The following is a 12,155-nucleotide window of genomic DNA, read 5'->3' as shown; positions in this document are numbered from 1 at the left end:
ATGAATCTTGCACAATGTAACTTGAGTGGCTCTCAAGCTCATGTACCTAAGTGCACCAGTCAAGCTTTGCTCTTGACCTCTGACTTTAATTTTTTATGTTGAGATTGGAGGTTGAGTGAAACAGTACTCTAATGTTTAAGAGCCTAGGAGCCTTTAACACAGTATTTTAGGTATGTCTGTTTGCAAAGCACTATTTCTTTACTTTCCCACATGCTACTGCCTAGAGCTACAAAACAGTCTTTAATGTGTTCCTACCCATGTGAAAGTTGAGGACTACCTAGTCATGTAAAACTAATGAGAAGACATTTGTTACTGAAAATATTTTATTTGGCTGTAACTGTGCATAGTACCAACCATCTTACTTGAAGCAAAGATGAAAAAATAAAGGATAATCAGTGATGCTGCAAGGCTCAAGGATGGAGACACTTGTGCTTCTACTTGTATGAGCTCCTAATAATGCTTTAATATTGGAATTTAGACTTCTTAATAGTAAGCAAACAAAGCAAAATGATTTCTTCATAATTTGCTTGGAAGTTAGGACAGTAGTGATGACAGTATTGTGAACTGGCTCCTGTAGGACTGAGCTGAATGCAATTCCTTGCAGGGCTTTAGTTCTTCTAGCAAAGGTTAAAATACTAACTCCAAGTAGAACAAACACATTTATTAAATTCTTTTCTCATCAGAAAGGAACCAAGTGTTGTATTCCAAATTGCAATGGAATGAAATGTAATTGTTTATCCTGCTCTGTGGTAAAAATGATTTCAATAAGCAGTTATTTCAGCAATGTACAGCCAAGTCGAAGCTGGAGGATTAAAATCGAAAAAAACGTTGTTCACTGGACAAGAAAGGTCTGTATAGAACAGATTGATTACACTTTTGATATTGAATTGAAAGTTGAGCCATTACTAGTAACAGACAGGATTTTCTCTCCATTGCATAGGAGGCATCTCTTGCACATCACTTGCCTTTGACAGCAGCATGCAGTTATGTTGAAGAGCCCAGACTAGTACATATTATGCTTTTTGTCCCTAGTCTGGTCATTTTTTCCCCCCTTAGTTCAGCTGTCCAATGGATCAGTTACCTGCTGGGCTATTCAAACATCAGAGCTGACACAGGGGAGTCAGACGTGATCAGAGTAATATGAATACCATCCTCTTGAACAGCAGCCTAGACATACCTTCACCTGCAAGTAACTGCAGAGCTATATCCTTTTCCTTTGCTGGAAGGGGAAAAATTAATTCTGAAGTGTTGCTTCTTTTCTTTATTTTCTGCCCAATCAAAATAAAGCTAAAGAACATAAAATAATGGAGATATACCAAGGATACATATTAGATATTAAATACTAGATAGGAAAAGGAGGTGACCTCATTAAAAAGGCAAAATTAATTGATAGACATTGAAGTCTAAGTTGCTTTTCTTTTATTCTTTTTTTTTTTTTGAGAACCCCAGCTCATGATTGGCTCACGAATTCTTTTACAGCTCTGTAGTCCTTTTATAATAGCTGTGTTTGGACATGAGCCTGTTGTATTTAAAAGTACATGGGAAAGACATCCATATTTCTGGTTTGCAGGCAGTGTCTTGTTGGCTGATGCTTAGAGCTCTGTGTTTATTCATAGATACAGTGCTTACAGGTATAAAACAAGCTGTTGCAGTTGTATGTAATATTTGCATAAACACAAGATTGTGTATGACGGGTTATTTCTCAGCACATCTTGTGGTTCTTGGCCACTCTTTTGTCTCAGAACTGCAATTTTTAAAATGTTTCCTGGATTTTGTATACTTTCTTAAATTCCAGATTTTGTGGAAGCTGAAGTACGTTTAACTTTTATACAAAGCTATTTGAATATAGCTTTTATACAAACTAGCTTTTATATGAAGGTATTGCTCGAGTTTCCTGTAATGAGCAGAAAGGGAATAGCTATTTTGCAGACATTTACAGAAGTAGTATAAAGCTTGGAGGATTTCTGAAGGGGACCTTTTTCTCTGCTGTTGCCTAGTCTGAGCAAGGCAGAGGTGTTCTGGTCTGTACTGTTGGATTGTTGAATAGGATTGGAACAGGGATGGCAGATCATCTGTGCATCTGTCTAAATGTTTGTTTTCTGTTGCTTTGTAACACTGTGCAAGAATCTAGGCTGAATGTCTCAGTTCTTTCATTCTTTGGAGGATCTTGTTTGAATAACTGCTTTTATCAAAGATGCTCAGGTGCAAACTGTGTCTTGTGCAAGTATGTAGTACTGTGGTTATATTCCTGATTCAGAGCTTCTTGAGTTGGGAAGAATCCTTATTATTTGTGGCTCTTGGGACTTTTTGGGTCAGCAGACTTGCTTTGAAGTTGAGCTTTCCTAGTGGTAGTCAATAATGGATTCAAATACTGATTATAACCTCAGCAGTATTTTGTGCCTACTAGAACAGTAATGCTATAGGGCTTTTCCTTAGTGCTCAGGCAGATGTCATAAACCGAAGTTAGACATGACTAATGGTAAATGCTAACTAAGCTAAGTAAAGGAAATGCCACTTACTTCCTCTTTCCCAAAACTTGTACTGACTACTATAGTCTCTTAAAGTAGGGTTTGTTTCATGAGAACTGACTTTCTGCACCTATGTTTCTCCTCCAGACTCAGATAAACTGAGAAGTGTTGTTGTTTCCCTGTGTCACAGGGGAGTTCTTTCTCCAGGAAAACTGTTTCCTTGTTCTGTTTTGCTATAGAGTTCATGATGCTGCGAGACTGTTAGGGTAGAGGAGACAAAAATAAGAGGGAAAATAGGTACATCCGTAAAGTAAAAGTGTGCCTTGCTTCTGTTCCTTAGGACCTTTTGGTATCGGGAGAAAATCCATTTTTGAAAAGCAGCAGAACAAATCAATTGGTACAAGTAGAACTGTTATGTGGTGGGGGAAACCCCACCCAAAACTTCTTCCTTTTGATTTCCATTCTTAAAGGAATGCAGGAGGATTTCCCATACCTTAATAGGCAAAAGATTTTGCAGTACAGAATTCTTGTATAATATGGTTTTGGAAAAAAAATGAGAACGTATTGAATGAAAAACAACCAAGGGGGTTTAGGTATTGAAACTAAATATCTGAAATATGACCTTGGTTGGTGGAGTGAATAGATTTTGATAGATTTAAAAGAATTTTGTGCCCTTAAAGTGACATGTTAGCTGTTAGGAAATTTTCTGGTGAAGCTGTATGGTTATACTTCCAGAAGTCCATGTAGGACTTATAAGTCAATGTACTTTAAAATTAGGCAGGCATGTGTACACGTATATTAATACTGTCCTGGTGGAAGAGCAAATGCTTGAAGGCCAAGCTAGAAATGTTAAGAGTAGCAAATAATTCTCCAGTTCCAGAGACCCTTTCATTCATATCTGTGGCTTCTTGCAAGAAGCCACAAAATAGCTGTGAGTTTTTCTTCATTGCTGTGAGTATTTTTAGAAATGAAGTACTAGATCATAGATTAAGAAGAAACTTGTGTTCAGGATGTGTGTGGCGTAGAGAACATATTTTCATTATAGAGTAAGCTAGCAGGGGAAAAAAGGCTGGATATTATTTAATCTCACTGCAAGAAAGTTTTATGAAATCTCTTTGCACTTTAAAAAGAATGAATGAAACAAACATGAGAAACAGCAGGAGTGGAGAGATATAGAGCATAGCTGAACAATACTGATGAAGGATCAGACTGCTCAGAACAGAGTAGCAGAGAAGCTGGCAAGATGAAACAGCTGCCTGACAGGAGCCAGGCACCAGAATGGCTTGGGATGTTCCTATTGTGATCATAGGCTCACAAATGTATTTATCAGCACCAATCCAAATGCTGGTAAGGGGCATTTCAGTAGCATTAATCAGATGATGTTTCCTGAAGTTCCTGTAACAGTCAGTTACAATTCCACAGATTCATCATGGCTAGGCTTCACGAACGAAGATTTGGGAAGGCACATCCACAGATTACAAGTTTACTTATAAAGCTTATTCCTTTCTAGGAAAGAGACTTGGGTGGGGAGGCAGGGATTTGCTCCTGTTTTCCTTTTCTATGCCTGTGCTGTAAATGACTTCAAAGAGGAGCAAAAGAACCTGAGGTATGCTGTGAAGGGGAGGGTTCTGTAAACAGCCTGAAGCCATTGCCCTCTGTTAGTCAACAGGGTCAAAACAGTAGTAAGAGTTAATGCAGCATGGGACCAGGACATCTCTATATTGTTCATTTAATGCTGTATAAGAGCTAATACTGTGTAAAGGTAAGTTGGGAATACTTCAGGTATCAATCTTCATTTGATACACTTTGAAATGTTTGAAACATTTAATGAATGAGGCAAAAGCTTCCTTTCTCCCTGGCTGCTTTATTTTCCTGTGTGGACCTGATGGCCTATTGCAGCCCAGACGTTACTGTTGTCTTTAGGAGTGAGTCAGGGTGGTGGGAGGAAGCTTGGCAGGGGAGCACAACAAGTGTCTGAGCCTGTTAAAGGCAGTGTCAGTTGGAAGTTACCTGATTAAAAATAATATGGCACATCTGCAGTTGCAGCAACTGGTTAATAAGCAATGCCTCTCAACAGAACAGCAAAAAAGATAAAAAAACCTGAAAGATAAAAAAACCAATTGTAACCAGAATAACAGCTGCTACCTGTGAAACTTAATACCACAGTGATCGGTAACCGTGACACTTATCTGTGGTATCCTTTCTCACTGTTCTCATGCCTAGTTTTAGAACAATGTAAATAAATCTATTTGCTGGTAGTACGTGCAAGAAGGTCTGTGGTCATTTCCTGTACAGATACTGGAGCTAATGATGTGAAGAATCCCCTAGAATTGGTGAAGCCAATTGGGAGCCAATTGCTTGTGTTCTGCAGCTGAAGGAACAGCTCCAGATGTCAAATACAAGTTGGTTTGATGTTTTGTCAAGCAGAAAGAAAATCTGAATACATGCTGCATAAGGGCAATGCAAAGACTGGTTTATTGCTCATTCAGTGGGGTGGGCTGGCATCTTTCCAAGTTGGCTTCTGTGGCTTGCCTCATTTTCTTCCTGTGTTCAGACGTAAACCTGTTTTCTCACATAACTGGAGTTGCATAACCCTTTTTCTTTCTACTATGGCTATACATCATTGCCAATTACTAAAAATGCTTCCATGGAAAGAACTTCATTGCAGCAAGGTATTTTTAGCTGCCTTCAGCAGAATTTAGTGAGAATAGGGAAAGCTGAAAGAACAGCCAGTATAAAATCATCAGCTAACTCTTTAGGCTTACCAGCATGTGCTCCTCGGGCCCACCTCTGGTCCATTTGTCACTTGGGTAGTGTTCTGCTCTGCTATTGGTAAATCCAGAAGTAATATTATATTGTAAGTCCATTAAAACAGCTTTTGTTAAAAGAACTGTGTGACAGATAATTTTTCAAGTGGCTAACTTGTATTTTCCCTCGTGGTGAATTTGAGGCCCACAGAAATGTGCAGTGCCCACCGTTTTGAAGGGGGAAAATAATTTTTCAGTTCAGGCTTAGCTGTTGCTTCTTCAGAGTTTTTGATTTTACCCTGACCTTGCTATTAAAGAAAACTGGTTGTGGACAGGCTTGATGTTTTTGATGCTCCATTTATAACTGAAAATGTCAGCATGCCAAAATTATGATGTAAGTTACTCAGAGAAACATTCCCCAAGTGTTTACCTTTGGAAAGTAGCACCTTTGCATTTACAGTGCATGCTCTGTGCCTGTATTTACATTGTAAATGTAATGCTTCTCAAAGCTCAGCCATGGCTTTTGAAGTTGGCAGTGGAGGATTTTACTGAAGTTTGTTGTGCTGCTCAGTGCCCAACGCCTGTGTGTTAGTTACCTTCTATGGCTTCTCAGCTTAACTGTCAGTTAAGGTTTTGTCCTTGCCTCGAAGTTCCTAGATGGCTCTGAAAAGATATACTTGAAATGTTAAATGTAACTTCAAACTGTATTGTTCTTCTCAGTAAATACAGTAACTATGGTGTTATTTTTTTTGGTGATAGGACCAAGTTCCAGAATAAATTCGATGATGTTTACAGAGTGGATTTGGAGAAGATCCTCCTCAGCTATAAAGCTTGACAGACCTAGACAGATCCTAGACAGACCAGAGAAGGAGGCAAAGGAAGGGTCTTGGTTTAGATGGGAAAGTAATAGTGTGAGTCTGAGATAACACATCAAAAGCATAGATACAACCAACAAAAGTAGAGCTGAGGGGAGGGAAAAAGCATGGGAACTGCTCATATCCATTTGTTTACCAGAGTGGCAGCATGGCTAATATGCAGCTAAAAAGGGTGAGGAACAGACAGAGCTCAGTGATATACACCAGTGACAACTGAGGAATGTGATCCTAGATGCTATGAATCATTATATCAAGTTAGTTCCGATACTTGACTATAGCTGGAATATTGGGCTAAAAAAGATGACTGGAAGGTGACTGGAAAGGTGACTGGAATTGAGAATATTTTTAACTTTAAAGTTTTCAACTTTAAAGTCAGCTCTATGCGTAGTATATGTAAACTTTTCTTTTTTTATAAGGCTTTCCTGTTGTTCATACAGGAGAAAAATATTGGTTTGACTTCCACTGGATTCTTTTAAAGCCTTAAGTGCCTCTCGTATTACCAGGACCTTTATACTCATTTGTTACATTGGGACAAATAGAGCAAGTATCTACATGATGGTGTTATATAGTCTTATACAGAACACAAACCCCAACACTATCAAACTCTGCCTTACATCCTTGTGAGAGTAAAGCACCTGGAATAGCTGGATATTATGAGGTCTCTCAATGCAAATTTTGACTCAGTTCTTCAATCAGACTCAACACAGTTTTACTGCCTCTATGTTTACTGCATTTCATAACTATTTTTCTTTTTCTTTCAGCTTTACCTTCAGGCCAGAATGAAAGGGGACTGGGCAAGACTTGTACGTCCTACTATACAATTTGGTCTCATTGCTGCATCTATCTACGTGGGTCTCTCACGTGTTTCTGACTACAAGCATCACTGGAGTGATGTTTTAACAGGACTCATCCAGGGAGCAGTGGTAGCTGTGCTCATTGTGAGTAATATCCTGAGGGCTGTGCATATGTGAATGCTGCTTTTATGAACAACACCTTAGAACTGCAGGCTGTGTTCAGAGGAAAGAAGACCTGTATTTCTAATGCTTCAAAAGTTGCTGACGTGGGGAAACAACTCCATGAACTTGCTGTAGCAGTAGTGGGGAGTGAGGCAGGCTCTGGCCCAGTGAGATAAGTGGCAGTTTTAGCTGTTGGACAACATGAAATAGGTCTCTGCTCAAGAGCTTTTTAAATAACCAAGATGGAAATGGTCAACTGTAAAACCACGTGGGCCTCTATATATAAATCATGCTTTCTGCTTCTTGCCAAATTCCAAATCTCAAGTACAATAGGAGAAGACTGTTTACAAGGTAAATGGGGAGGAAAAGAAGTCCTTGAAGAAAAAGGAGAGCATGAAAGTGTCTGCCTCTGCCACCTTACACAGCCTGTTTTCTCAGTCTAATGGGAAACTAAAACCCTTCATTATTTGTTGCATTTTGAGTAGTAAAAATGTGTTCACAAGGAGCCTGTGAAGTTTAGCTGTATTGATGAGTGAAAAGCTATCCTAAGGAACAGACACTCAGCTAAACTTATTGCAGCATGCCTGGCTTAGTGGCAACGGGGGTACTGACTGTCACCAGGGTGCCATCGCTGATTCATCTGTGGGAAGAGACAGAGACTTACAGTTCAGAGATGGGAGCTAACTGAGGTCATACTGAAGGATTCAGTTACCAAGAACTGAGGTTCAGCTGGGAAGAACCACCTCCAAGATAAATACTTTGTCAGCTTTCTAAAGTCCATACGCTTCTCAAGAAGGGTATGGTTCATTTCAAGACAAAGCTTTGTTTACTTGTTGCAATCAGTAAATCAAAACAAATCTTGAAGCAGCTCTGGGAAACCCTACTCCTTGTTTTTGTACAAGAATCTTATTTTCTAAGAAAAGGAGTGCAAGCAGTAAGAAACATCAGGGATTGAAGTGCTGAGGGCACTTTTATTAGGAAAACAAGTTTAGTGAAGGAGGTTGGATGGTTTAGAAGGTATCTTAGAGGTTCTTGGTATACAAGAAACAACAGAAGGTGGCATTACAGTGAACAGTTAAAAGGTGAGGAAATTGTTTTTAAAAATACATAACACCACCAACCCTCCCCTCCCCAAACTCTTACCTGGAAGAACTGAAGAGTTCCTCTCCAGAAACTGAGCTGAGGCAAGAGCATGCTGTGGCAGCAACTGCAACTGGACTGCTAAATTGAATTGAGCTAATCCAGCATTAAGTGGAAGCTGAAACTCACCTGGTCAGTGGCTAAAGCAGTTTGGTGGGTCATGAGCCAGCTGCCAGTGCAGGAGACTTTCTTCTGCCATAAATGATGTTCTGCAGTTGGGTTGCAGTGGGAGAGGAAGAGGTGATGTAGGAAGGGAAGGTGTCATGAGAGAAGGCACCTAATTTATTACACTCCATGCAGCACTGTACCCAGAACATATACTAGTGTGCCTTGGTGAAGTGAGCAGCAAGGTGCAGAACTGGATCAAGGCACCTGTCTCATAGTTGGGGAGATGTCTGTCAGCTGTGAAAGAAGTGAGGTGCTATGTAAGGAAATGCAGGAAAGGACTCTGTAGCTAGAGTTGTCCTTACAGGTGCTGGACTTAGGGGTGAGGGACAGGTATAGGGGAGGGAGAAGCTGTGAGCATTGCCAAAGAGAGGAAGCCAAGCTTGGTTTAACTGGCTTTAAAGAAATTCAAGTGAGAGTGACACCCCAGAGAATAGCAGTTACTAACTACTGAACCTGTTCCTCAGCTAAAGCACGAGCTTTCCTGTACTGTATAAATAACAGAAAAAATTTACCCATACTTGCAGTGTGGGCCCTCAGCAAGCACACCTTGCTCCTTCATTTAGAACTGTTCAAAGTATGGCTGCTGTAATGAAGCAGTGCCTGTAAGGCACTCAGCAGTTGGTTAGCACTTGGCCTTGAATTTGGCTTAAACCATCAGTTGACCTAAGTGGTCAGTGGGAGGGTAAAATGGAGGGATAAAAAAACTAATGAAAGAACAGATGTCAGAATTTCACTCAAGACTTCCTAATAATTTTCTAATGTTTTACACTGATTAAGCTTTTTATTAGTCTTGATCATGGAATTTATCTTCTGCAAAAACTGTTGTTTCAAAGACTTACAAGTGCAGCAATGTAACACTAATTTGTTCCCTTAGGTTGTGTATGTGTCTGACTTCTTCAAAGTGAGAGGATGTACATTTCAACCAAAAGAAGACTCCCATACAACCCTACATGAGACCCCAACAAATGGAAATCACTTTGGCAGCAATCATCAACCATGAAGAATGACCCACATCACCTGTCTTGCTCTGAAAGAAAACAACTTCACAAGTTTAACTATGTAATATAAGTAAATGCCTTTAAGGGACTGCTGCTGCTCTTGGATGCTCACTGTACCTGTATATAGTAACATCTGCCACAGTTATTGTATATCTATAAACTTAAAATTTCTGTTGGTTATAGCTCTCACTTAAAAGAAAAAAGCTATTCCAATTGTAAATTTTTATTGAAAAACAGTAACAAGTTATATTACATACACTGCTGTTTGTATATGCCTTGTTGAAACAACTCTGGTTTAAGTACACACCATTAAAAGAAATTACTTGACATGGAAGTTAACGTGATGCTGATGAACTTGCTCCATCCTATATGTGAATATAGTACTGTTTCTGGAAGACATCTTTTACAGGTAAAGGCTTGCAGCAAACACAATATCTCTTTTGATTTTTGTAATCCCTATTAAAAAAGGAAAAGCGTGTTAATATCCATCAGTCTTAACTGACAAAATCACTATTTTCAGTACAGTTACAAGCATGTTACAAGTATTAAATGGAAGTCCTTGTACATTCATTTTCAGTCACAAACTTAGTTTAACTGTCATTATCTACCTCTTTAAGTCAAACTTTGTAACACAGATGTTATCTGGAAAGATAACCAAGAGCAGTGATCCCATTTACCATGAAGTCAACACTAGAAGTTTACATTACCAAATCATTCATTTCTAGGCATCACTACCTGTGTAGCCCATCCCCTCTGGCACTTTTATGTGCTTTATAGTATTACTTTGTAGACTGTGAAAGTCAAATACATACCCTCTGCAAACTTGTTTTCCAGTTCTGTGTTCCCAATGGCTTTTGCAGCCTGGCACATCTGCCGAAGCAGTTCTTCCAGCCGTCTCATGCAACGAATTATGCTCCCTGCATAAAGAGTGAGGGAAAACCTTGTATCACTTTGTGCCATATCATATCACTGAGTAATTCAGGACCAAAGTAATGATTCCTTCTTCAACCCTGTTCGATTTATCTAGAAGCAAAGGGTAAGAACAGCCATCTGTCTTAAACTTGGTTTCTGTTTACACAGTAAATTTCTCTCTGAAGATAGCAGATGGACAAGCATTTGGAAACAGCTTCAAGGAACTGCCTCACAGTCTCTATCTAGTCATAGGACTTTGTGGGCTGTTAAGTAATTCTTAGTGGATTTTTCTTTCAAGTACTTCTTAAAACTTCCCTCAAAAACCATAGGGGATTAGGGGATTCAAAAATTTGCTGCTTCAAGAACCACCACAGATCTGTTTCTGGTTTGTTTTTTTTTTTTTTCATAACCCTTAGTTCTTTAGTTGAGGGACAGTAAAGAGTAAGTGATCTACCTTACTACTGCTGTGCCACTTGAGTCCATGGACCACTCTATCACTCAACTGCATGATTACAGTAATGTACACAAGCTCTGTGTCCAACCCAACACCCACTGTGATTTTTTTTAAGCATCCGTCTCCTCTTGGAACTTTCCTTGCAGCTCAGCCTAAGTCACTGACATGAGTTTCACAAAGACCTTAAACACTTGTGCTCTTCTGGCCACAAGCAAACAGTATCCTGTTTGGTCATTTCCTCCAGCAGCATCTCATATCTACAGTCAAAACTACTGTAGGCAAAATAACTGTCATAGGGTAAACATGGGATGACTGGACTAAGAAGCAGCCCTGCTGAGAAGGACTTGGGGTTGCTGGTGGATGCGAGGCTGGACATGACCCAGCAATGTGCACCTGCAGCCCAGAAAGCCAAATGTGTCCTGGGCTGCATCAAAAGCAGCATGGCAGCAGGGAGAGGGAGGTGATCCTGCCCCTCTGCTCTGGTAAGACCCCACCTGGAGTGCTGCATCCAGCTCTGGGATCCTCAGTCCAGGAAGGACCTTGACCTGTTCAACAGGCCAGAGGAGGACAAAGAAATGATCAGAGATGGAGCCCCTCTCCTCTGAGGACAGGCTCAAAGAGTTGTGGTTGTTTAGCCTTGAGAAGAGAAGGCTGTGGCAAGACCTTCTTGTGGGCTCTTCAATACTTACAAGGACTGATAAGAAAATGGGGACTGACTTTTTAGTAAAGCCTTCAATGATAATAGGGCAAGAGGTAATGGCTTTGAGAGAGTGTTGATTCAGACTACATACATGGAAAAAAATCTTTTAGTATGTGGCTGGTGGAACATAGGAACAGGTTGCACAAAGAGCTAGTGGATGTCCTATCCCTGGTAACATTTAAGATGGGGTTGGCTGGGGCTTTGAGCAACCAGATCTAGTGAAAGATGCTCATTGAAGGGGGTTTGGACGATATGACCTTTCTATGGTTCAGTGAAATACTACCTCTAGACAAGTCATTATCTGGAGTAAAACTATCTATATGAAAAGAACATTCTACAAAACTCTTGGGAAAGAGAGAAATCATGAAAAGTAAAATAACACCTCTCTTCTAAAAAACATTTATGTGGCCTCAGTAGGTCATATCAGTTTCTACAGTAAGAACAGTTTGTGTAAGGACAGCAATCTGTAAAACCTACTTGCAGTGACACGAGATGAAAAAACCCACCCGAAGCACATTCCAGTTTTGCATTCTTCCCAATGGCTTTAAAAAGTTTCTCTCTTTTTTATTTATTCCCAACACACATATTTCAGCTTAATGACAATGCGTTTTCATTAGCAAGTCGACACTGCTCCAGTGTGTGGCAAGCACACTTGCTCTTGGAGCACGTGGGCTTCTTTTGTATTCTGATTTGGAAATCACTGTCATCACTTGGCTAACCAAGGCAAACTACCCTGG

At 39.9% G+C, this 12,155-nt stretch overlaps 2 protein-coding genes across 3 annotated transcripts in view; one reads left to right on the top strand and one right to left on the bottom strand.

The window, feature by feature from the left end:
- Nucleotides 1-9,686, top strand: part of PLPP1 (phospholipid phosphatase 1) — a 57,600-nt gene extending 47,914 nt beyond the window's left edge. For both annotated transcript variants that reach the window (XR_003526190.1, XM_027634407.1), the window contains 2 exons: nt 6,852-7,028; nt 9,229-9,686. Coding sequence is in view for 1 of the 2 variants with exons in the window: in XM_027634407.1 (XP_027490208.1) it covers nt 6,852-7,028; nt 9,229-9,354 (303 nt within the window). In the remaining variant the exon portion in view is untranslated. The remainder of the gene's footprint in view (nt 1-6,851; nt 7,029-9,228) is intronic.
- Nucleotides 9,560-12,155, bottom strand: part of MTREX (Mtr4 exosome RNA helicase) — a 45,433-nt gene continuing 42,837 nt past the window's right edge. Inside the window, exons 26-27 of the mRNA XM_027634406.1 lie at nt 10,165-10,265; nt 9,560-9,808 (exon numbers count right to left, since the gene is read on the bottom strand). Of these exons, the coding sequence (XP_027490207.1) occupies nt 9,756-9,808; nt 10,165-10,265 (154 nt within the window). The 3' untranslated portion in view covers nt 9,560-9,755. The remainder of the gene's footprint in view (nt 9,809-10,164; nt 10,266-12,155) is intronic.

The sequence above is a fragment of the Corapipo altera genome, unplaced genomic scaffold (assembly GCF_003945725.1).
Source record: "Corapipo altera isolate COAL_440 unplaced genomic scaffold, ASM394572v1 61411, whole genome shotgun sequence".
Lineage (NCBI taxonomy): Eukaryota > Metazoa > Chordata > Aves > Passeriformes > Pipridae > Corapipo > Corapipo altera.
Note: the sequence above shows the minus strand (reverse complement) of the source record. Positions and strands in the feature narration are given on the sequence as shown.